The sequence below is a fragment of the Drosophila subpulchrella genome, unplaced genomic scaffold (genome assembly GCF_014743375.2).
Source record: "Drosophila subpulchrella strain 33 F10 #4 breed RU33 unplaced genomic scaffold, RU_Dsub_v1.1 Primary Assembly Seq96, whole genome shotgun sequence".
NCBI classification, from domain to species: Eukaryota; Metazoa; Arthropoda; class Insecta; order Diptera; family Drosophilidae; genus Drosophila; species Drosophila subpulchrella.
In genome coordinates this window covers 247,537-275,017 of record NW_023665730.1, presented here as the reverse complement: position 1 = coordinate 275,017, position 27,481 = coordinate 247,537, and the positions used below count along the sequence as shown (strand labels likewise).

Here is a 27,481-nt window from a genome sequence, read left to right as displayed (position 1 = left end):
ACGAACGTCATTCGACTTGGTTAAATTCATTATTCTTATTTCCAATGCCCTTAAAACGTGGTCCATCCGAGAGGGGTCGTCCGAAATTAAAATTTTCGGAAATGTCTAACAGGTCGCAGCGTCGAGAAATTTCAAATATAAGTGTCAAGCATAATAATGATTCACAGAAGCTTCTCGAAGCTGGGACATATGCTGCAAAGAGGTCTGGGGATAAGAATCTAAGTTCAGCATTGAACAATATTTCTAATAGACTGGAATTAAAAAGGGAACTTTTAAAAAAAAGTGCCGATGAAGCCTTGGCTTTTTTTTTAAATAATTCGTTTTCCAAAGCACAATATACTGCCATTCGAATATCGTCGAAGGAATCTTCTGCCGACTTCTGGCCTTCTTATAATACTTTAAGAGAGGCTAAACATTAATGCCGTCCGTCCGCAGAGACTGTGAAAATTTCCGAAGACAGAGCTGAAGTTAAGCTACAAGCTTTAGTGAATCACACGACCCAACGGCTTTTAACTTTATGTTCAGACTTAATAATAAGTTTAGGCAGCAATTCACTTGACTTGCAGGCTATATTTTCCTATGGGTTTGACGGTAGCAGCGGACATTCTGCTTATAACCAAAAATTTTTGAATGGGCCTGGAAAGGATGAAAATTTGTTCGCAACAACTCTAATTCCTCTTAGAATTATTGTAAGACCATCTGGCGAAATAATTTGGAACAACAAATCGGCTCAGTCCGACAAATTTTGTAGGCCGATAAAGTTACAATTCGTGAAAGAAAGTAAAGAATTGATTTTATCGGAGTACAATAATTTGGAAAAGGAGATTTCTAGTCTACAACTGTTCCAAACGATTATTGAAAATACCAATATTTCAGTAGAGTTCGTGCTATCTCTTACATTAATAGACGGAAAAGTTCTAAACGATTTGACAGGCACAAAATCGATGCAAACATGCCCCATTTGTCATCGAAATCCCAAGGATTTTAATGTAAAGGCCAATATTGAGGGTCGTCTTTTTGTGTCAATAAAATCTGCACTTACCTTCGGCATAAGCCCATTGCATGCCTATATTCGGATTTTTGAAATGTGCCTACAAATATCGTACAGGCTGAATATAAAAAGACATCACGTTTGGTCCGAGGAAGACAAACTGGAATTTAATTCCAGAAAGGCTTATATTCAAAATCAGTTTTGGGAAAAGCTGAGCCTAAGGGTAAGCCAGCCAAAGCCCGGCGGGTACGGCAACACCAACACAGGAAATACTGCCAGAAGAGCCTTCAAGGACATCGACGTTTTTTCAAAAATAACGGGCTTAAAATCCAAGCTCCTTTATAAGTTAAAAATTATTTTAATAGTAATTAACTCAAAACATGACATAAATGATCAAAAATTTGAAAAATATGCTTTACAAACTGCTCTTCTTTATATAGATGCATATCCGTGGTACCCAATGACCGCTACTTTACATAAAATATTGGTTCATGGAGCAGATATAATTCGAACGAGTATTTTACCGGTAGGTATGTTGGGCGAAGAAGCCTCTGAGGCTAAAAACAACTCTTACAAAAAGGATCGTATAAACCATACGAGAAAGTGTGATCGCATATCAACGATGTCAGACCTTTTTTATAGATCAATGGACTGTTCCGACCCTGTTATTTCTTCATTACGTTTAAAAAATTGCAAGGAACGAGAACAGCACTTTCCAAAAGAAGCATTGTGTATGTTAAACCCAAATGAAAATTTATACATAAGCGACTCAGACTTTTCCGATTCAGACTCAGAGGACCAAAACTCCCTAGAATTGTCAGAAGAAGAATATTAAAGGCTTACAATCTCTAAAATCCATCTATTCGTCCGTTCAACTCTTGGTTTCTTTACCAATCACTTGAAATCCCACATAAACGGTCAACGTGGCGCCCACAACATTTGACAGAAGGATCATGATCACTAGAATAGGCAGACTGTCAGTTTCTATTTCAATACCGCTTGCGAGCTGAGCCTAAAGGCAAGCGAATCTAATCCGTTTCGTTTTCTTTGTTGACAAATGTTGTGAGCGCCACGTTGATCGTTTATGTGGAATTTCATGTGATTGGTACAGAAAGTTACACTAACCGTTCATGTCACTTTCGAAATCTGTATAGTTTCCATGCGGAAACTATTAAACAGGAAATTACAGCTCAGAGATGAAATGCCTGGCAGAGCGCTTAAGGGAGGACTTATGTATGCCCAAAGGTATGCTGCATTTCTTGTACTTTCTTCGGAGAAGAACTAAAATATATTATAAGAATATAAATGTAGCTTACATAAATACGTAGTCGAAGGCCTCGTAGCTAGCACTACCCCCTATGTTAGTATTAGTTTTTTAAACTTTACTATGATCTCAAATTAATAAATAATTAAATAAATAGCATACTTTTGTGATGACTTCAGAAAATGTCAAATTAAAATTACACAAATTAAAAAACAATATTTTTCAAACAATTTTTTTCTAATAATTTGATTATAAGAATCTAAACAGATAACAAGAAGAAAAAAATAGAAAATTTTGTTAGGTCGATTATTAAATAAACGTTTAAGTGGGAGCCTCCGAAAGTAGCAATTTTTAACGGTTCATAAATCTCAAACGACATCATATTTTATAGTGGTGTTAATTTTTTTTAATTTGTTTTCTCTCATACTTAATCGTGTATGAAAATGGATTGAGTGCGTCTTCTAGTTATTTTTTTAAAAATAAAAAACCGAAAAGTATGTAAAATTTTCCGATTTTGGTTTGGATTATCTATACCATATAAAATTCCAATAAATTTTACTTTTAGTTCGTTGAAAAGTTCAATCTTTTAAGAGATAAATGCAAAAAACTGCATCCTTCTAACTATCCCAGGAAAGAAATTACAGATTTTTGGCCAAAAAATGAACTTTCTGGCCCACTGTGCAGCGGAGAGAAAACAAAAGAAATCAAGTAAAGGGGTGAGAAGAAGACTTGGTGCATTCTGTTTGAGTGATTGAAAGGGATGCATCCATTTTAATTGTGCGCAGCAGAGTTTCTTTAATCGTTTCCTTAAGTTAATATAATTAAGTCAGGTAAATGCTACATTAAGTTTAAGATGTTGTGCGTTGATCTTAGTTTAAAGTACGTAAATTTTGAAGGTATTCAATGGGTTCCGTTAGCCGAAAGTGGATGATGAAATGTTTTGTGCCAAAAAATCCCGCAAAGGGTTTATACACAGCTCTAAAAGGTAACTATACAAATAATCAAGTAAAACTCATTTTTGAATCATATGCACATACATTTTTTCAGAAGCGTTGGCCAAAGACTCCGAGGACCCGGACACATGTTTGAGAAAGGCAATGACGAACGTGAAAAACAAACTAACAAAACGAAAAATCAGAAATACAAACAATAGTTGTCCCTTTATTGAAAATCTGAATAATACGATGTAGTTAAAATTAATTTAAATGTTATTAAAAATGTATGTACTTTAAATTCTATATTTTCATAAGTGAAAACTCATGGGAAAAATTCTGAATTTCACAAGTGATTTCACTTGGGACGTGTCACTTGCAAGTGATTTCATAAGTGAAAACTCATTGGAAAAATTCTGATTTTCACAAGTGATTTCACTTGGGACATGTCACCGGCACGTGAAAATACAAGGGTTCCGTTAATCTCAGTCAAAACATATTTGTATCATTCAATCATGTGGCTACAGGAAAATAACTTGTCTTTTTAGTAGACACAGGTGCAGACATTTCAATAGTTAAAGAAAATTCTGATGTCTTTCATGACATAAAAGATAATTATATTATAGACATAAAAGGAATAAGTCAAGAGGTAACCAAATCCAAGAGGTTTACTTCTATTGAGATACAGACCACTAAGTACATAATTCAACACTATTTTCACATCGTGGATTTACAATTCACTATTCCTTGGGAAGGCATATTAGGAATCGACTTTATAAAAAAATACAACTGTCAATTAGACTTCAAGCCATCTGAAGATTGGCTTATAATTAGACCTAATAAATTATAATTTTCAATTTATGTTCCAATAACATACAGTTCTGGCAACAACTCAATACTTCTGCCAGCAAGAGTCCAAATTATTAGAAAAATTCATCTAAATTCAAAAGATGACAGTGTATTGATTTCAAATCAAGAAATTTTGCATTTATTATAGGCGTTTCATAAAAAACTTCGCTGAATATTCACGGCACATAACAAGATTATGTAAAAAGAATGTTCCTTTTGAATGGACAGATGAATGCCAAAACGAATTCCAATATTTAAAAACAAAACTCATGGAACCTACTTTGCTACAATATCCCGATTTCAGCAAAGAATTTTGTATAATTACGGATGCAAGTAAGCAAGCGTGTGGAGCGGCTTTTACTCAAAACCATAACGGACTCCAACTTCCCATTGCATATTCATTAAGAGCTTTCACTAAGGAAGAAAGTAATAAGTGTACAACAGCAGGAATAAGCTGCAATTCACTGGGGAATATTAAATTTTCGACCATATATTTATGGAAATCACTTTACAATCAAAACAAATCGCAGACCATTAATATATCTATTTTCATTGATCAATCCGAGTTCTAAACTGACACGAATGAGCCTAGAATTAGAAGAGTATGTTTTCACAGTTAAATACCTAAAGGGAAAAGACAATTATGTAGCTGATGCGTTATCAAGAATAACCATTAAAGATCTACAAAACATTACTGGAAATATAATGAAAGTCACTACTAGATATCAAAATACACAAAGAATCCGCGCGGAAAACAAAGAAATAAAATTGCCTACGCAATCTACAGAGAAAGCTTCTAAGCCCAACGTATATAAAGTCATAAGCAATGACGAAGTACGTAAAGTAGTGACCTTGAATGTAAAAGATATGCTAAGTTTCTGCAATTTCTGCAAGATATGATGTAAGCGATTTTTATACCAATGGAATCCTAGACTTAGGTCAATTTTTCCAAAGGCTTGAAATGCAAGCCGTTATAAACAAAATCAGCCAACTCAAAATGGCACCGTAGGAAAAAATCTTTGAACATTTTTTAATAGATAATTTCAATCAAATGGGCAATATGATATTGAATACATTAAGATTAGCGCTACTCAACTCAATCAAATACAAGGAGGTAATACTGGCATTACAAAAACCTTGGCCAAGGTCAGAAGGCATTATTTTTGGAAAGGTATGACTCGAGATATTACTGAGTACATACGAAAATACCATAAATGCAAAAAAGATAAATATATCAAGCACAATAAGACTCCATTTATAGTAACTGATACGCCTATAAATGCTTTCGACAGAGTGATAGTTAACACTTTTGGTCCACTACCAAAATCAGAAAATGCCAATGAATATGCAGTCACTCTAATATGTGACTTAACTTAATATTTAGTTGCTGTCGCTAAAACAATTTTTGAATCATTTATTCTGAAATATGTTCCAATAAATACGTTCATTACGGACATGGGTACAGAATATAAGAATTCAATTATAAATGATTTATGCAAATACCTAAAAATTGAAAATATAACATCTACGGCACACCACCACCAGACAGTAGGAACAATATATCGAAGTCATGAATACATACGCTCATATATATCGGTTAATAAAACTGATTGGGACGTATGGCTTCAATATTTCGTTTTTTGTTTCAACACGACCCCCTCAATGGCACATACTTATTGTCCAAATGAGCCAGTATTTGGTAAAACAAATAATTTACCAAAACAATTTAATAGTATAGAAAATATAGAACCCATATATAATATAGATGACTTTGCTAAGAAAAGTAAATATAGATAAGAAGTAGCATACAAAAGAGCTAGAATAGTCCTCTTAAGAAATGAAACAGGTCATAAGTTGGATTATAAATATACTGGTCCGTATAAAGTGACGGAAATAGGAGATAGAAATAACATTATAATAACGAATAACAAAAACAAAAACAAACAGTTCATAAGGACAGACTTAAAATGTTTATTTCATAAATGTATTTAGTATGGACATGCTCAAAAATATTTCTTCTTTACGTACGATTATTATTCCTAATTCCATTTTCTTTGTAACTAACGATATATCAGTAGGTGATAATTAATTTTTCTTTGTTAATTAAAAATTATTCTTTTAAGTAAAATATACTAATAAAATAACTTCATAATATAACGTTATTTTTCAAAAGGAGGGAGATGTAGTATGCATGTATCATTGTAGTGAGTACCCACTGTACCGACACCAACATTGTGTTACAGTGTATTTAAGCAAATACAAAAGTCCCGGCCGCTAATCTCGTGCGGCCATCCGAAATATGAACGCGTGTCAGAGACCACCTTATGGGAAGTGCTAGTGTCAGCATATTCCCATGGCCTGAGTGTAGACACATACAATGAATGCATATACAACTTCTCTCGCGCTCTAGCTGCTATCAGCCAAATACATTTGTGATATAGACATGACGGCCGCTGCCGATGTTTACAGGCAGCGCAGCCGCGAATAGCTAGTTGTAAGTCACTCTAACTCTGAGCATCAATGAATAAACATCTTGGAGTGGCCGATGGTCACTGAAACCAAATTGAAGTATTTACTGGGATCAACATATAATTATCAAATAAAAATATACAATAAATAATACAATAAAATAATAATAAATACTACAAAACATCTTGTTTAAGTTAGGTCAATAATATGTCGAGTTATTTGTTTATAATTTTCATCAAGCCCTCTATGAGCCCTACAATGCGTTTCTGTGATTATAAGCGATCTGTCTTCAGCGTTTTCGACATCCTGGACAAATGTTTTTATGTATACAAATTTATTTATAAAATTTTCTTTGAGTAATTCTTAAATTCTATAAAAGTCCTCTAAAGTACAGTAAACTCCTATTTTTATGTTAGGCGGAATATATTCCCTCAAAATTGACATTACATTTTCTGGAGTGTCATACTCTATAACATGTCTAGTATTTCCGAATACAATAATCGACTCATGTATTGTATACCTCCCCGTTGGTATTAGCAATTGTTGCTTAAATTGGTTTAAGAGTTTTCGGGTTTATTGTTTAACATTCTCAAAATTTTTCTCTGCTGAATGCTGAGTGCTTTGATCTGAGACCGATTCGTTACTTTCCGTCACGTTGTTTATTTGGATCCTTGATAAATCATCCGCCACAACATTTGTTGCTCCTGGCTTATAAATAATTTTGGGGGAATAACTTTCAATGAAGGAATACCACCTCTTCAATTCGATATTTGGATTTTTTTGAGAAATTGAGAATGAAAGAGGATGATGATCTGTGTAGATCTCGATATTGTTAGTCACGTATAAGTAATTCTGCATTTTTTAAATACTATGGCTAAAAGTTCCTTTTTATTTGTTGCGTATAATTGTTCGGCTTTGGTTAAGGTTTTTGAAATAAATGTAATTGGTTGTGCGACTAAATTATCTTTCAGCTCGTTAAAAGCTTGTAAATTTTTTTTAGATACTTTTCCATTTTGTCCTTCTAAATATTTTGTTAAAGGTTTCGCAATGTTTGCGTAATTTTGCACAAATTTTCTATAAAACCACGAAAGCTTCTAAGCTCTCGAATATTTTTGGGAATTGGATATGCTAAATTTATTGAAATTGTTTTGGGATCGGCTTAGATCACATTGTGAGAAACAACGTAACTGAGAAAGTTTGTTTCTAATTTAAAGAACTTTAAACGTTCAGCAAAATTTTAATTATGACAACTATATCTTTGTAATGTTGTTCAATCGTTTTTGAAAATATAATAATGTCTTCCATATAAACATTACACGTTTTACCTAGTTGTTCTCTCAAAATATCATCTATTGCTCGTTGGAATATTCATTGAGCGTTTGTAAAACCAAAGGGAATTCGTATGTCTGTTTCATTCATGAGAATCTAATGAAATCCAGATTCCAAATCAATTGTGAAAAAGTACTTACCGTTTCCTAGATTAGAAAAAATCAACGAAGGGTCCTGCATTGGATATCTATCAGGTATAGTATTTTCATTGAGTTTTTTAATTTTTTACTAGTCTGAGTTTTGGAGTTTCATCTTCGTTGAAACCCTTTTTTGGTAATACTAGCATTGGGCAAATATAAGGACTTGTACTTGGCCTTATATTTTCTTCTTTTACCATTCGACTTATTTGAGAGTTTACAAATATATGTATATCTATCCTAAAAGGTATCTGCATATTTTTTATTGAATGCTCCTCATTGATAATTTTCAATATTTCATTCTCCAAATCTTTTCTTTGATTTGCAGATGATATTTTTATAATGATTATTTTTGGTTGTCGGATAATTCAACGATGGCGTGTTCAAGATTTTTATATCCCTAAATTCGCTTTGATTACCCACTTCAGATTCAGATCTGATTTGAGTCTTTTCATCAAAATATATTTTTAATATAAATTCCTGTAATGGAAGAATGCAGTTTTCTTCTGTTAAGGAAAGTTGGTTTAAAATGTTGTCATAATTTAATTTTTCTTTCTTTCCGTTATTTTTGATTACTCCTTTAGCTGTGTCAATCACAGCTCCTATTTTTTTTAGAAAGGTTATTACCAATAAGTAAATCTGAATCGTGTATCAAATATAGTTATCATATGATTTAATTGTTTAAAAATGGTCCTCCTCAATATTGTTCAATCTCATTGTCTTGGTAGCCGGTTGGTCAACAGTTCCAGTTAGTACCCTTTTATTTTGGGCTTGTCCTTGCTGAGTGTTCTGGTTTTCATTTCTTTTGGTCTGATCCCACTTGTTCTGATTATAATTGTTATTTTGATATTTGTTATAGCCCTAATTATAGCCGTTATTGGCCCCATTTTGAATCTGAAAAGACTCGTCTATCTCCATTGGCTCTGGCTTATTTTGTGGCTGCCTAAAAGTGTTCCACTGATTTTGTTGATGAAATCTGCCCGGGTTCCGGGAGCTATTATACCCGTTACTCGTAGACTAAAAGGGTATACTAGATTCGACGGAAAGTATGTAACAGGCAGAAGGAAGCGTTTCCGACCTCATAAAGTGTATATATATATATGCTTGATCAGGATCACTAGCCGAGTCGATCTAGCCATGTCCGACTGTTCGTCTGTCCGTATGAGCGCTGAGATCTCGGAAACTTTAAGAGCTACAATACTGGGATTAGGCATGCAGATTCCTAAGACTCCTGGGCAGCGCAAGTTTGTTTCAGCAATGTGCCACGCCCACTCTAAAGCCCACAAACCGACTACAGTTCTGATGCAAGAAAAAAAACTTTAGGTAAAATGTATTGTTCTTATCAATACCTATCGATTGACTAAATAAAATAAATCCTTTCACTGCCTCTGGCATATTGGCCCATAGCTTTTTCCGCTGATTCTCTCCAACAAACATATTTGTCTTCCTCACCTTTATATTCTCTTACCGATTTGATGATCTCATAAGACCTGTCCAATTTAATATTGGGATCAATAATCTCTATCTGATAATCTCCAACCTTTTTTATTTTGTAAGCTAACTGCGATCTTAGGATCACAACCTCTTCTTTTAATGAATTGAATTCAAAATTTACAATTTGTTTTATTAAATCTAAAACATTTAACATTTCATTATTTGTTACCCCCTGATGGTTTGTATATTCTTGATGCGGATTCATTAGGTGTGGTCTTTTATTGTTGGTTCCAGCCTGGCTGGTTGAAGGCTCTGAAGGATTCATTTTAAGAATTTTTTCAAATTAAGAAATTAATTCTTCCACTTTGTTATACCCTTGCAGAGGGTATTATGATTTCAGTCAGAAGTTTGCAACGCAGTGAAGGAGACGTTTCCGACCCCATAAAGTATATATATTCCTGATCAGCATCACTAGACAAGTCGATCTAGCAATGTCCGTCTGTCCCTTCGTTTCTACGCAAAGTGGTCTCTCAATTTTAAAGCTATCGGGCTAAAACTTTCCCAAAAGACTTCTTTCTTTTGCAGGTAGTATATAAGTCGCAACCAGCCGGATCGGACAACTATATCTAATAGCTCCCATTATTTCTTTGGTGTTTTTTAACATATAAACTCCTACTCTTGAAAATAACATTTTTTAATTAGTTCTGAATATCGAATTTAATTTTATCAAAATCGGACGACTATATCAAATAGCTGCCATAGGAACGATCGTAAAATTGGTGGGAAAATAATATGAAACAAATTATAGCTTCGGTGTTCCTTAACATATAACCTCCTACGCTTGGAAATAACATTTTTTAATTAGTTCTGAATTTCGAATTTAATTTTATCAAAATCGGACGACTATATCATATAGCTGCCATAGGAACGATCGTAAAATCGGTGAGAAAATAATATGAAACAAATTATAACTTCGGTGTTTTTTAACATATAACCTCCTTCGCTTGTAAATAACATTTTTTAATTAGTTCTGAATTTCGAATTTAATTTTATTAAAATCGGACGACTATATCATATAGCTGCCATAGGAACGATCAGATAATTGGTGGAAAAAGAATGTGAAACAAATTATAGCTTCGGTGTTTTTTGACATATTATCTTACACTATTGGCAATATAATTTTTTGTATTTTTCAGAATTTCGAATCAAATTTAATAACTATAACTGCAAGGGTATACAAAATTAGGCATGCCGAAATTATCTTCCATTCTAGTTTATTACTTCCCTTTTAAAAAATTCTTAGTTAATAAAAAAAAATTAATTTAATTTATTATTTAAAACTAAAAATAATCTATTTGTCTTCCTGTTTCTTGATGATCCTGTATCGGGGTCGTCCTACTCTTGATTGATTATCCTGTTGGGGTCGTCCTTCACTTTTTGTTTTTTAGATTTTTAATTTTTCGGTCTTCCTTCTTTGTAACTATCTTTATTTGGCGAGGGATTGCCCTTCAACCTGTTTTTTATTTCAATTGTTTCTTGATGATAGTTTTTATACCCGTTACTCGTAGAGTAAAAGGGTATACTAGATTCGCCGTCTGTCCGTCTGTCCGTATGAACGCTGAGATCTCGAAAACTGTAAGAGCTACAATACTGGGATTAGGCATGCAGATTCCTGAGATTCCTGCGCAGCGCAAGTTTGATTCAGACGAGTGCCACGCCCACTCAAACGCCCACAAGCCGCCCAAATTTTTTAATTAATCGATAGGTATTGACGGGACCAATACATTTCAGTTCAAATTTTTTATCTAGCATGCAAATTGTGGGCACCACAGGCTTTTGCGGTTTGTGGACGTTAGAGTGGGCGTGGCATATTCGCGTAATAAACTTGCGCTTCGTACAAGGCTACGGAATATTAATCTGAAATCCCAATTCTCTATCTTTGATAGTTTCCGAGATATCCGCGTTCATATTTGCGATTTTTTGAAGCTTGTGGGCGGTAAACTGGGCGTGGCAAACTTTTTTTGGGTCAATCGATAGGTATTGATGAGAACAATACATTTCAGTTCACATTTTTTTCTTTCATTAAAATTGTGGGTTTAGCCGGCTTACGGGTTTAAGGGTGGGCGTGGCAAACTGTTTTTTGATCAATCGATAGGTATTGACGGGACCAATACCTTTCAGATAAATTTTTTTATCTAGCATGAAAATTGTGGGCGCCACACGATTAGGCTTGTGGGCGTTACAGTGGGCGTGGCATATTCGCGTAACAAACTTGCGCTGCATACAAGGCCACTGAATCAAAATCTTAAATCCCAATTCTCTATCCTTGATAGTTTTCGAGATATCCACGTTCATACTCACGATTTTTTGAAGTTTCGGGGCGGTAAATTTTTTTTTTTGGGTCAATCGATAGGTATTAATGAGAACAATACATTTCATTTAAAATTTGTATTCTTGCATTAAAACTGTAGGAGCCACAGTTTTGGGCGGATTGTGGGTGTCAGAGTGGGCGTGGCACCCTGCTGAAACAAACTTGTGCTGCGCAAGAACCTCAGGAATCTGCCAGGAATCCCAAGGAAGGGATCCCTAGCTCTTTTATTCATATTGACACACGAACAGACGGACATGTCTAGATCGACGCGGCTAGTGATCCTGATCAATAATATATATACTTTATATTGTGTCAAAAGCTCTTCAAGCAGAAGCGATAGACTTAATTAGGGCACATGAGTTGTTGGAAAATGTTCTTCAAGTTACTTCCTTCTGCCTGTTACATATTTTCAGACGAATCTAGTATACCCTCTTACTCTACGAGTAACGGGTAGAAAAATACTTAAATTAAATATCGGTAACATAAGCGTTAAGTAGAAAACGAAAACAATTTATTGATATATAAATCAGAAAAATGTAGACAGTAAAATGACCAATAAAATTATCCCATAATTCTTTTAAAAATAATCCCTTTGAAAAAAAGAAATATTTTAAATATTTCATAAATTGCGAATAATCCAAGTTGAGATTAAGAAAATAATTTTTCATACAGAATTCTCAGAGCCTGAAGCAAGTACATCAACTCAGAATCTATCTCCGTTGGCCACAGAACCACAGCCACAGCCAAAATCATCCCAAAATGTAAGAGATCGCGAGGTTCAGTCTTCTACGTTCGATGCGAGTAGGGGGAGCCCTACAACAGGAACAGATTCACTGCCTCCTATCAACACAAAAACAGGGAAGACTTTTCCTGACGTTATTTCGGACCCAATCATCAAACACGCTATAATTTCGTCTGGCCCAGAAAAACGTAACGGGTAACTGATAGTCGATGTACTCGTCAATAGGCGTTCTTCCTTGTTAATTTTTTGGTTTAACGCCGCTTTGGCACAACCACACGCCCAATCCTGTGGCGCCCACAATTTTCATGACAAAAAATTTTCACATCTGAACAAAGTTTTAGTGTGTATTTAACAGTTCGTCACTTTACCATACTTAAAAATTTAATAAGTATATTGTGTTGATTATGTCTATAATTACACCCCACACCACCATGTGACAATACTGATCACGTGACCTTTTTGCCTCATTATCAGCAGTTAATATTTAGCAGGTGTTGCTGTACACGGGAGAAATGTCGCACACTTTCCCCACATCCCCATGTGACAATATTGATAATGTATCCTTTTCCTCATTATCAGCAATTAATATTCAGCAGGTGTTGCTGTGCACGTGAGAAAGGTCGCAAACCCAAAACATCTAAAGATGGTTGCCTTCGAGGGACATGTCCGATCATGTTGGGGAATAACGTTTCCTATGATTGTAAAACTAATTTAGAGATCAAAAGAACCCCAATAAAATAAATCTCACAAGTTAATGATTCTCAGATGTCGATTATTTTCAAACAGACATTTTTTTCGCCCCAGAATGTTTAACTGGTAAATTTTCCAAAATCTCTCCTTTCCACAAACGGGTCATAAACATATTATAAAAGGGATTCAAGCAAGAGCTACCCGAACATGCGCACCTGTCTATTACCTGACCGGAATAAAAGGGACACATGCACAAGTCTGAAGGAGCACGCCCATTGACAAGATCATGGGCGTCACGCCAACGATCACACGGCTGACTACTAGCTCTAATACGTTCCCATAAGGGTTGAAATCACGACCGCGCAACAATTCGCAAGTAGCCGACATATCTCAATCAAGGAAATATTTTCCATTCTCCATACCTGTAATTTTAACTCGAAATAAAAGGTCATAAGTTTATTTTGTAGCATAATAATACATTTATTCATTTATTTTGGTATTGCGAACATGTTTTATTATATATTGAAATTAATTTTTTGGCTTTGTTCCAGCGATTTGCATAGAAGAGGCAGGCGCACGTTTCCGACGTCAATTCAGGGTTACAAAATGTAAAGTGTTCATCAAAATTCATAGTTTTGAGATCATGTCCACCTCGATTCATGAACATATTTTTTTTTGTTTAGAAGGTTTTTGGATAACTTTTTGTTAGGTTGAATACTAGGCCTATCCAGAGATATATAATTTTGTAGGGTAGTACTCATATTGGCATGGACTTGACTGTTTAGTCTTTTTTTTGGATGGTTACTTTTGTATAGTACCTGTACAGTACTTGGTTTTTGATGGTTACTACATATCTGTATAGTATCTGTAAAGTACTTGGTTTTAGATGGTAACTAAATGTTAACAAGTATTATGAGTTGCTATAGTCTCTTATTAAGAATCATCAAAGTACACAAGTTAAAGTTTCTAAGATGTGTTAGCCAAACACACTTGCAGTGAACTATCATTACCTGACCGTAATCAAAGTCACATGCCCAAGACCCAAGGACATTAAATAAAATACTTCCCCTTCATTTGTACCTGTAGTTTTAATTACAGTCAGAAACAAAATTTGTAGGATCATTAAATATTTTTGTATATATTTTATTATTGTAAACATATTTCATTAAATTCATAATTAATTATATTTTGTGTATATTTGTATATAATTAATTTTCTTACTCCATCCCTCTGTAAGAAACATGTCGGTTATTAATCTTCGTTCCAGGCGCAGATTTTCGCTTGGTTCCCATATATATATGTAAAATAGTTCTCACAATGTAATCGTTCTCAGATTTTGGATTATTTTTAAAGAATTCATTTGTTATAACCCATAATAATATTATAACATATTTCGAAAGCATCATTAGCTAGCATAGGAGCGTCTTTCAATTTAATTTCTGATTCAAGTTTATGATAGAGGTGTTGGGAACTGGTAATATCGGTTTTTGTTGTCAACTATTTTTCTAGTTCTAGTTTTCTAGTTCTATTCTATTTGTATACTATTTGTATAAGTAAGGCATAATTGTCTAAGATTCTGAATAAGTTTAATAAACTCTTTAATTACAATACTCATCTGGTTTTCGTGATTCATGATGGCGGTTGAGCTGCTTGGACTTTGATTACTAGCTGTTATTAACTGTTATGAGCTATTATTAGATGGTTACTATCTGCTTGATAGATGTCTATTAGTTGCTTACTAGTTTTTATTAGCTGGTTACTATATTATGTTTAGTAGATGTATACAAGTTGTTTAGTATCTGGTTTATATATGTTTAGTAGATGTATACAAGTTGTTAACTAGATGTATACAAGTTGTTTACTAGCTGTTTAGTATCTGGTTTCTATATGTTTAGTAGATGTAGACAAGTTGTTTAGTAAATGTATACAAGTTGTTTACTAGTTGTTTAAAATTTGGTTTCTATTTGCTTAGTATCTGTTTACTTGATGTTTACTAGTTATTATTAGCTGGTTACTTGTTGCTATTAACGTCTACGAGCTTTTATAGTCTTTTGTTAAGAATGATCCAAAATTCTTGATCACTAGACGACTTTCGATGTGAAGTTTAAACTTACACTCTGATTTTCAATGTGTTTGCTATGTACGTGAGAAAGAACGCAAAGCCAAAATATCTCAAGATTGATATATAAATCTTAGAGGAACATATCCGATTATGTTGGGGGAAGATGTATCCTGTGATTGTAAAACTAATTGAGAAATAAATTGTTCACAAGCTGTCTAAAAGCTGTTTAGAAGCCTTTTTGATAAACAATTTTGATTCATAATGACAGATACTATGAATATATATTAATATCATCTACTTTAACTACTATATTGTTAAAATAAAACATTTTCATTTTTCATGTTCTTTCATCTTATGTAGGTATAATAAATGTAATCTAAACTACGATAGCTAGCCTTACATCCCATAACTATAGTTATTAGCTACAATAAAATGTCCAGATAGAATAAAATATATGAATGTCAAAAAACGATTTAAAACTATAATTGTGAAAGTAATTGAAATCGCTCCGGCGTAATACAGTAAAAAACAAAAACCACTGTGATTATCCCATTTTCTATCACCATAACAAATGTGTATACCCACACCTAAATGACCAATTGTATCCTTTGTCCAAAAATGTCTGTGACTTTCACTTATAAATTGGTCACCGATAATTTAAATCCCATTAAGCAAACCACCCATTGCTAACCGTACCATAACCGCAGAGTCAAGTTGGTTACATACAATAAACATAGGTAGTGGTGTAAAGGATTGCTAAAAGGCCTCGACGCAGGCGCAAAGGTCATAAAAAAGGTCATAAAAAATATAATTAGGAAAGTATTTTTTATTTGCGAACCATTTATAACTGTTACCAACAACACAAATAGTTGTTACAAAGGATTTGCATAAATGCCTCGACGCAGGCGCAAAGGTCAAGGTTTTGGAAAAAATTGATGGAATATCCCTTCATAAAAGAGGTCATAAAATATATAATTAGGAAAGTATTTTTTATTTGCGAACAATTTATAACTGTTACCAACAACACAAATAGTTGTTACAAAGGATTGCTAAAATGCCTTGATGCAGGCGCAAAGGTCAAGGTAATGGAAAAATTCATGGAATATTATCCCTTGACCAAAAACGAAAATTTCTTCTATGATATTTGGATAATAAAAAAATATATATTAATTCAATACTTTGATTTTTTCCATCAAAATGCTTGATAAATCTAGTTGTTTGATATTCTCTAACTAATAGAGTAATAAGTTTTCATGTGTCTATTTAATTTTTCAAAAACAGTATTAGTCTTCTCTCATAAAATTGATCTTTTGTATCCCTCTAATTCCCCACCGGTGAAATATATGTTCCTCATATTTAATAATGATGGTTTGTCAACCCCGACCAACCTCCGCAACATAGATGGGTACTTGTAATTCATATTTAAGATATTTCCATCCTTCTCTAACTAATATCCTTTTATCCACCATGTAAACAGGTTTAGAATTGTATTGCATGCTTCAACCCCTAGCCACACCCACCACTGTAACAGATTTGACTTTTCCAATGGCTGCCCCAGCTACCTAAACTGTACATTTCTTTTGATTTTCTCTTTTTCTTTCTAAGCAATGTACACAATTTTTAAACTGGTTCTGACCTCCCTCTTTAATGACATCCTCTACTTTATTTTCGTTATATTTCTGATCTTTTCCTAACAGTAGGTTGTAAAACTTTTATCATTTTATGGGATTATTGAGCACCCGAAATCCCAGATAGTAACTCATAAAATGTAACTAGCAGAATATAGTCAAAAAAATCAGACTCTAAAAAGACAAGATTTACCTACAATTCAATTTACCATCTACAATCCCTGGAGAAGAGTTTGGTATTTGCAGTTTAATTTTCTAATTTATTGATTTCACAGATTCCCGCTGGTGAATACCAATTTTTAACAAATGGCTGCCAACTCCATACCATTCAGACACTGGTTTACAACCTCATAGAACTGACTCTCAAGGTATCTGTAATGCACAATATATTTCCGTCCCTTTTCTTCTAATCAATATTAAGAAATTTCAAAAACTGGTTTTGGAGTTCATTTTATTCTTAGAATTAAATTATTAAAAATTATTAAGCCAACAGAGATAATAATGTTTTTGTGATAATATCCCATGAATAATACATAGTTCTTATTAGTATAATTTCAAAATTATTTATTTCTGAAAATTATTCATTAATCGCATTCAAATAATATTCATAATATATCTTACAATTTTTTAGATTTATCAATAGAGTTTCCCAATTATTAATATTAAATGAAGGGGAAGTATTTTATTTAATGTCCTTGGGTCTTGGGCATGTGACTTTGATGACGGTCAGGTAATGATAGTTCACTGCAAGTGTGTTTGGCTAACACATCTTAGAAACTTTAACTTGTGTACTTTGATAAATCTTAATAAGAGACTATAGCAACTCATAATACTTGTTAACATTTAGTTACCATCTAAAACCAAGTACTTTACAGATACTATACAGATATGTAGTAACCATCCAAAACCAAGTACTGTACAGGTACTATACAAAAGTAACCATCCAAAAAAAAGACTAAACAGTCAAGTCCATGCCAATATGAGTACTACCCTAAAAAATTATATATCTCTGGATAATCTTCAAAGTCAATACCTATTAAATTCTGGATGGAGCAGTGGAGACGAAATTTCTACGGTACCCCACTTCAACTTTTCTGTACCAATAAAATTTTGTTGGGATTGGCTGAGGATTATAAAAAAGTTTTGTTAAATTGTAAACACGAACTAGTGTTGATGCTAACTAAGAATCTTGGTGAATCTTGAACAAACCAGAAATGAACAAACTTTTAAACTGGAAATTACGAATAAAACCGGGAAAATTCCCCATGTAACTCTGAGCGATTTTACAAAAATTAAGATGTACGATATTATTAAAAGTTGTGTAAACCTACCAATCGCGTTCCAGAGTTGGGATTTATATGTTAACCCCAAATTGGGGTATGGAAGTCAACAGAGCTGAAATGTGAAATTGTCGGCTAACCGCGAAAAACCAAGATTTGCCATAATTGTATTTACACTAAATGGAGAACTTATCACAAATAACTTATCAAACTAGAAAGTTCACTTGAATTCTGAGCCATATCCATAATAATCTGAATGTTGATTTTAGTAAGAATTAGTATGCTCACCTATATGAAATGTATACAAGATTTCAATCTAGTTCGTGAATCACAACCATTTTTAACCCCAAATGAATTTAAATTGAAGACCCCTATTATTGTGGTTGATCTTTCATATCAAAACGAATCAGTAAAAATTGGTCCTATTGATGTGAGAATTTCAATAGAACTAAAGACACCAAGTCATGAAAATACCCAAGCTTACTGTCTCCTTATACATGACCGTTTAGTTGAATATAACCCATTAAACGGACTAGTACAACGAGTTGTTTAACATTAGAAAAATGTTGAATGATACTGTTTCGATTGATGTTCAAGGTTTCTTTGATAATAATAATAATTTTATTCTAAAGGAAATTGGAATTGTATTCGAAAAAGATCCAAACTTGAATAATAGTTTTTTAATAGAACCACCATATGATTTTACTTTGCTAAATACAAAATCTCGAAAGACTGCAATTTGGTTAGCCAATACACATCACAAAATTTTTTGGAACGATGGAGAAAATAGTTTTCTATAAACTCGAAAGTATCTAAGGACAATTACAAGCGGAAAACAAATTATTTGTAAAGGTGTGGAAAAGAAACGATTTCTACAGACGGTTTTTGGGAGTCGTCAGCTCATTAATATCGAGGAAATGGGCTGTCCGTCATTAAACAGGTTTAAAGGAAACCGGTTTCCCTATTGTGAAACACACCTTAAGGGCGGGGATTGTGTTCTTAACAATGCATACATTATTTTGACATTTTTTAAAAGTAGCTCCAAAACAATAAAATAATTTTAATACATTATTTTAAAGTTAAGAGTAGATGTGTAAAGATGTGCAAGAAACAAAATTAACAAAATTAAGTTTTAAGAGGAAATTGACCAATTTATTAAATAATTTAAAGGACAGATAATTGGTCAGTATTTTCAATACCTTCTAAACAAAAAAAACTATGTTCATGAATCGAGGTGGACATGATCTCAAAACTATGAATTTTGATGAACACTTACCAGAAAATTAATTTCAATACATAATAAAACATGTTCGCAATACCAAAATAAATGAATAAATGTATTATTATGCTACAAAATAAACTTCTGACCTTTTATTTCGAGTTAAAATTACAGGTATGGAGAATGGAAAATACTTCCTTGACTGAGATATGTCGGCTACTTGCGAATTGTTGCGCGGTCGTGATTTCAACCCTTATGGGAACGTATTAGAGCTAGTAGTCAGCCGTGTGATCGTTGGCGTGACGCCCATGATCTTGTCAATGGGCGTGCTCCTTCAGACTTGTGCATGTGTCCCTTTTATTCCGGTCAGGTAATAGACAGGTGCGCATGTTCGGGTAGCTCTTGCTTGAATCCCTTTTATAATATGTTGATGACCCGTTTGTGGAATGGAGATCTTGGAAAATTTACCAGTTAAACATTCTGGGGCGAAAAAAAATGTCTGTTTGAAAATAATCGACATCTGAGAATCATTAACTTGTGAGATTTATTTTATTGGGGTTCTTTTGATCTCTAAATTAGTTTTACAATCATAGGAAACGTTATTCCCCAACATGATCGGACATGTCCCTCGAAGGCAACCATCTTTAGATGTTTTGGGTTTGCGACCTTTCTCACGTGCACAGCAACACCTGCTGAATATTAATTGCTGATAATGAGGAAAAGGATACATGATTAATATTGTCACATGGGGAAGTGGGGAAAGTGTGCGACATTTCTGTCGTGTACAGCAACACCTGCTAAATATTAACTGCTGATAATGAGGCAAAAAGGTCACGTGATCAGTATTGTCACATGGTGGTGTGGGGTTCGGGGCAATTTAGTATGCTCTTTATGGATATGATCGTGACATTTTTATGACATCTAAACCTTTTAAAATCAGATAATTTATGGATTATGCTAATTGTCCCAGAACCCGCATACGTTAATAAGGGGGGAGGGGGGGCGGTGGCCATTAATATGCTAATTGTCCCAGAACGCGTCTTTCCCTACTACTAACAGCAGCAGTGATTTTAAAATTTGTTAAAAATTTATAAAAGTCTTAAGCATCTCTAATTTTTGTTCCGTGGAAAAGTGTTATTTTCAACAAAAGTGAAAAGTATAAAATTGTTTTAATAAATTACAAATATGGAAAGTGAGAGGCTTACAAAAATTAAATAGATGTCGGCATATAAATGCCAAAAATAAAATTGACCGATACTAATTACTTCCAGTTTATCGCTTATACAAGTATGTAAATTCTTGTCTCGGTATATAATGAAACCTCCTGAGAACACCTTACAAAAGGTAATGCATTCCTTTAAAAAGGAAGCTGTGACTGTGGAAGCTGAGGAGGTTGCCAAGGAACCCGACCCCTTTAAACCAGGAAGCCGCCGTGGTTTAGGAAAGTCATTTCATTTAATGTAGGTTTTAAGAAAATAGTGGAAAGAATATGTAGTGAAAACCACTTTCTCACCTTGAAAATATTACATGTGGAGTAATTAAAAATAAAAATAAACACATCACGAAAAATTGGGCAGAGCGGCAGTCTATGCGTCTAAGTCTGAAATGAGTCTCCCACTAGCCGGCGGTCCATGTATCCAATTGTCTGATGGGTGTAAAATAAACCCAATGAATTTCCGATGAAAAAGGCAATGAAAATTAGATGTTTTAGTTTGAGCGGCGCTGAAAAGGGTGTGTATTTTCTGATTCAAGGGAGTGGAATATTGCAAAATTAGCCGGGCTTCGGTTTTCACTTTCACATTTTTGTTTCGTTTTACTTTTCAAAAAGCGAAAAGTGGTTCTTCGGCCTACCCCCAAATATATTCCTTAGCAACAACAAAGTATGTAACAGGCAGAAGGAAGCGTTTCCGACCCCATAAAGTATATATATTCTTGATCAGGATCACTAGCCGAGTCGATTTAGCCATGAGATCTCTCTCTATAACAGCTAAGCTATTGTCCGACTGTCCGTATAAACGCTAAGATCTCGGAAACTATAAAATCTAGGCTATTGGAATTTGGCATGCAGATTCCTGAGCTTCCTGCGCAGCGCAAGTTTGTTTCAACAGGGTGCCACGCCCACTCTGACACCCACAAACTGCCCAAAACTATGGCTCCTACAGTTTTGATGGAAGAATAAAAATTTTAACTGAAATGTATTGTACTTATCAATATCTATCGATTGACCCAAAAAAATTGCCACGCTCACTTTACCGCCCGGAAACTTCAAAAAATCGTGTATATGAACGCGGATATCTCGGAAACTATCAAAGATAGAGAATTGGGATTTAAGATTTAGATTCCGTGGCCTTGTATGCATTTAACTGAATTGTAATAGTCTCGCCAATACCTATCGATTGATCAAAAAAAGTTTGGCACGCCCACTCTAACGCCCATAAACCGCCTACGCCCACAATTTTCGTGCAAGAAACAAATTTTAACTGAAATTGATAAGTCTCATCAATACCTATCGATTGATCCAAATAAAAGTTTGCCACGCCCACTCTAACGGCCATAACGCTTGAATCTGTCTACCGTCCACATAACCATATATTAAGATCACGGATAGGTGGCCCCTTTCAATCTCGCTTTGGTGCTTGCATTTCTCCATTTCCCTTTGGTCCCTTTAGCTGAGTAACGGTTATCTGATAGTCGAGGTAATCGCCTATAGCGTTCTTCCTACAGGCAGAAGGAAGCGTTTCCGACCCCATAAAGTGTATATATTTTTGATCAGCATCACTAGACGAGTCGATCTAGCCAAAGACCATAGAATAACAAGATGCGTAACAGCCATACAACGGAATGTACGTCAAAATTTTTGGTGTGGATTTTCGATGTGGATTTTCGATTTTGCTAGTGTGCGTTGTCCGTGTAAAGCTCTTTGGTTGTGTTGTTGAATCATTTCGTGTGGTCTGCTGGAATAAGGGCTCAATTTCGCATTTGACTAACGTGAGGTGTCAATGGCCTGTAGGCCCGCTCAACCGCGGGAATTGCAGGTCGGAGTTCAACCCCGACTGGGAACAACTTTTCTTTTTATGCAATCGTTTTTTTTTTTTTAATTAATGAAAATCATGAGTGTTATTCACATAAAATGCTAATGTTAGGTAAATTGATTACAGTTTTGCTGTACAAACATTGTTAGTGGCTAGACTCCCCAGACAAATGTAAAAGTAGCAATAAGCTAAATATACTTCGTCAAAAATAAATAAATATCTGGGGGTTATGAACAGTAAAGCTTTAATCCATTTATCAAAAATTTGCATTTTGCACTCACCATGTTCAACAAAATATAATGAAAAATCGTTTTCTTGAGTACACATTACGCTTTTATTCAAAGTGAATTACTTATTGTGTTCATATTTTTATTGTTATTAGATATTTTTCTAAAGCCTTTGATATGTAATTTACACAAAAAAAAATATATCTATAGGAGCGATTAATTGCTAAAGTCCCAATTGGTACATTTAAAAAAAACTTCGGCTATAAAAACATAACGTAAAATAATAAAAAAACTGAAAACAAACTAAAAAAATAAAAAATCTATCTACTAAAAAAAATTGTCAAAAATTTACAGCTAAAAAAATATTAAAATAAAAAAAACTATAAAAAAAATTAAGTTGAATCCAGCCTCTGAGTGGACTCGAACATGGAACTCAAATCCATTATCCACGGGTCACCAACATACGCAGAGCGCCACAGCCCGCTTATAATTCGCATGAGCAATGCGTCTCTTAGATCGATTCCTTTTCGTCAACATAATTCAAGAATCGACAATTGAGACAAAAATTGAATTTTGACTTTTTCACAGCGCGAAGTGTCGCGAGCGAGATAGCAAGAGAGAGGGAGAGAGAAGGAAACAAAGCAACGGCATTCTAAAAATCAGAGCTCGCAAATAACTGTTGACCGTTTCTCGTTGTCTGGAAATATGTGTCTTTTCCTGACTCTTTACGAAAAGACTCAGAGAGCAACCGATTTATGGGTTCTTGAATGAGCTCGCTCGCGCTCAGAGCAAAACCTTTTTTTTCTATTCTGTTTTGTTACGGTTGTTCCAGGACCGTTTTGTCCTGTTCAGGTGAGGCAAACGGTCTTTTGCGTATGTGTTGGTATACACTCACACGCATAGGCAAGCAAATCGTTAATCGTCGGTTTTGCAGCCGAACGGGCATTCTCAGCCTTACACTTTATATTAAGTGAACGAAGAAGTTCGATTAGTGCAGAGAATCTGAACGCCTTATTAGTTATAAAGCTTAACATAATAAAATAAAATGTAAAAACAACATATTCTGAAACTTTTTATTGCTTTTTGATATCAATTTGTTATATGGAATATGGAATCGAAATGGAACTTGTTAACCAAAACATTTGAAAATAAATTTAGAATGTTGTATTAAACAAATTATATTATTTCTTTTTCACAACAACGAAAGTAAATGTAAAGACCGTTTGCCTTGAGTTTTTCGGTCAATCGGTCTTTTGTTGACTGTCATTGTGCGAGCGTTTCTCGTTCCGCTCTTTACGCACTGCTCATTAAGGAGCAACATACAACGAGCTCAACGAAAAGCGCTCAACAGAAAACATAAATGATGACAGCAAGTGTCTCTTGCTCAGAGCTAGAGCGAGACAGTAGGACCTTTTTCGGTTTTGCTCGCAACGAGAGCACGAGAAGAAAAACGGTCAACAGTTATTTGCGAGCTCTGCTAAAAATAGATTCCTATACGTGTAAGGGTTGCTTTGCAAAAATTAGCCCGCCTGTGTACATTTTCTTACTCCTAGTTACGCATCTTGTTATTCTATGGTCCTTGATCTAGCCATATCCGTCTGTCCGTCTGACCGTTTGTCTCTGTTTTAAAGCTATCGGGCTGAAACTTTCCTAAAAGTCTTCTTTTTTTGCAGGTAGTATATAAGTCGGAACCACCAGAATCGGACAACTATATCTTATAGCTCCCAAAGGAATAATCGGAAAAAAATTTTTAAAAAATATGTCTTTGGTGTTTTTTTACGCTTGAAGATAACATTTTATAATTAGTTCTGAATTTCGAATTTAATTTTATCAAAATCGGATGCCTATATCATATAGCTGCCATAGGAAAGATCGGGAAATTGGTGGGAAAATAATATGAAACAAATTATAGCTTCGGTGTTCTTTAACATATAACCTCCTTCGCTTAGAAATAACATTTTTTAACTAGTTCTTAACTTCGAATTTAATTTTATCAAAATCGGACATAACATATAACCTCATACGCTTGGAAACAACATTTTTTAATTAGTTCTGAATTTTGAATTTAATTTTATCAAAATCGGACGACTATATCATATAGCGGCCATAGGAACGATCGGAAATTTGGTGGGAAAATAATATGAAACTAATTACAGCTTCGGTGTTTTTGACATATTATCTTATACTATTGGAAATATATTTTTTTTTTTAATTTTTAGAAATTTCGAAGTTAGTTTAATAATTATAACTGCTTGTTTTTTATTGTGTTCGAAAATACATAAAATTCATAGTATTAACCATTAACCACAAAAATTGTAGAGCATTCCAGGTCAAACACCACCATTTAAGAATTCCCTGTGCAAAAATCATATAGCCGCTCTTAACGTTGCGATATACAAGTATGTGCGATAAATCGATATTCTGTTTGACACATCGGACCAATTTCCGTTTTGATATATTTGCTATGAGTGCGATATTTAACCTAAGTAACTAAGATTTCGGTTCAAAATTTTGCTGTTTTTTCAAGTATGTTATTATTTTCAATATTAACAAGTAAAGGTAACTAATGCGCGGTGCTGGAGATAAAATATAGGATCTGTTACTGTTAAATCATGTATAAGGCCAGTTTTTTTATTATAAATACTTTTGATAAATAACTGCACGATCCATATTTTGTTCTTTTATTTTGACCGCAATTTTTAACATTTTTAATTTTTAGCATTTTATTTTTCGTAAACACATTAAAAGACAGATAGTCACACCCAAAAGCAACTCTGATCGAACCACTATGCCGCATAAAAATGTATTTGATTAAACTATATTGCGACCCAATTTAATTTTATTGATCGACTTAAGAATTGTTGGCCATTTCAAAGCCAACCCAATGGCTTAAAAAAGTGCCAAGCTCATGCACTAACACCGATACAGTGATAAGCATTTTTTTGGCTATAGGAAGGAAAGATAAGCAAGGGTTGGTACTGTAAATACTACTACGGTTCCTAAGCATTGCTCCTTTCTAACACTCTTCGTCTTAAATACAATAAATTAATCAAAGTTCGCTTTTACTTGGTCAAACATGGCCCGTAACAGACAACTCTAATACGCAGAAAAACAAGCGTATTTTGCCAAATCCCGCACCAGAGTGTGTTTCGTGTTTAAACTTGAGGTAGATACTGGCGCCATTATTGGCGGACTGGTCAGGAGCGAAGTAGTGCCACAAATTATTGACGCTTCTGCGCATGTCAGTTATAAGGAGCTTTTCGGTTATAAGGAGCTTTTCGGTAGTGCCTGATGCAGGCGTGTGTGTACAAACTACACTGTACATACATTCAAATGTAGGTCGCCGCACAGAGCACGTTGCTTTGTCGACGATGTAAATACATTTTTGGCAGCAACAGGCGGCCGTCAAAGTGTTTAAAACTCTGTGAACGGATCCTTTGGGCCCCCAACCTATCGATTTTAGTTAAATATATATTTTTATAGGTATCCAAAAGTAAAGTAATGTTTTAAAGTTAAAAAACTGTATATGTATTGTATATGCATTGGTCAATTTGACCAAGAACATTTTTTGGGTGTAGGTCAAATTGAGAACTTGCCAGAAAAAGTATGCATACAAACATGTTCCGAAACTTTGGAGTTAAAAAACGTGTTGGAAAAGTTAATTTATTAAGTTTTAATTAGATGTGACTCATAATATTAAAAAAAAATTTACAAAAAAGCCAAACCAAAGAAGGAAACATCAGAAAAAGTATGCGCACATATCATTAAGAAACGCTTATTTTGGGCAAAGTACGTTGAATTTGGAATACAGAGAAAAAAAGGAACGATACCCGTTTGATATGGTTTTCATATCAAAACGGAACATCGAAAAGTCTTCGAAAAAAGTATGACTGTGCCTTTGTATTTTTTGTGTAACCGCAAGCTAACCATAGGAGTGAGCAAGAGGCAAAAAGGCGGCTAACGCTTTTTGTCGGGTCTGTTTTTCAGAGATACCCGTTACTCAGCTAAAGGGACCAAATGGAAATGGAGATATGCAAGCTGCAAAGCGAGATTGAAATGCGCCACCTACCGGCGGTAGACAGACTTAGGCGTTATGGGCGTTAGAGTGGCCGTGGCAAATTTTTTGGATCAATCGATAGGTATTGACGATACTAATACATTTCAGCATGAAAATTGTGGGCACCACAGGTTTGAACGGTTTGTGGGCGTTAGAGTGGGCGTGGTATATTCGCGTAACAAAATTGCGCTGCGTACAAGACTACGGAATCTAAATCTAAAATCCCAATTCTCTCTCTTTCATAGTTTCCGAGATATCCGCGTTTATACTAGCGATTTTTTGAAGCTTGTGGGCGGTAAAGTGGGCGTGGCAAACTTTTTTTGGGTCAATCGATAAGTATTGATGAGAACAATACATTTCAGTTAACATTTTTATTCTAGCATAAAAACTGTAGGAACACAATAGCCTAGCTCTTATAGTTTCCGAGATCTCAGCATTCATCCGGACGGACAGACAGACTGACAGTGATCAAGAATATATACACTTTATAAGGTCGGAAACGCTTCTTCTACCTGTTACATACTTTCCGACGAATCTAGTAGACTCTACGAGTAACGGGTATAAAAATCACCTATTGATGACCAGTTTTGGTGTTTTTTAAGTCAACCCATTTTGCATTGATTAGACTAATTTCCCTCCATCCTTCACCGTTATTTGATTGCATTTCTTCACAATGACTTTTTTCAGCATATCCTTCAATACACACAATATGTAGGCGTAACCTGCACCCGAGGTCTTCCCACAAATGCCTAATGGTAATGTGATCTG

The 27,481-nt window shown here is 34.4% G+C and overlaps 1 protein-coding gene across 1 annotated transcript in view; it reads right to left on the bottom strand.

The window, feature by feature from the left end:
* The window catches only part of LOC119562801, a 172,317-nt gene extending 146,499 nt beyond the window's left edge, over positions 1-25,818 (bottom strand). The window contains exon 1 of the mRNA XM_037875967.1: positions 25,723-25,818. Within this exon, the coding sequence (XP_037731895.1) occupies positions 25,723-25,734 (12 nt within the window). The 5' untranslated portion in view covers positions 25,735-25,818. The remainder of the gene's footprint in view (positions 1-25,722) is intronic.
* Positions 25,819-27,481: the final 1,663 nt, after the last annotated feature.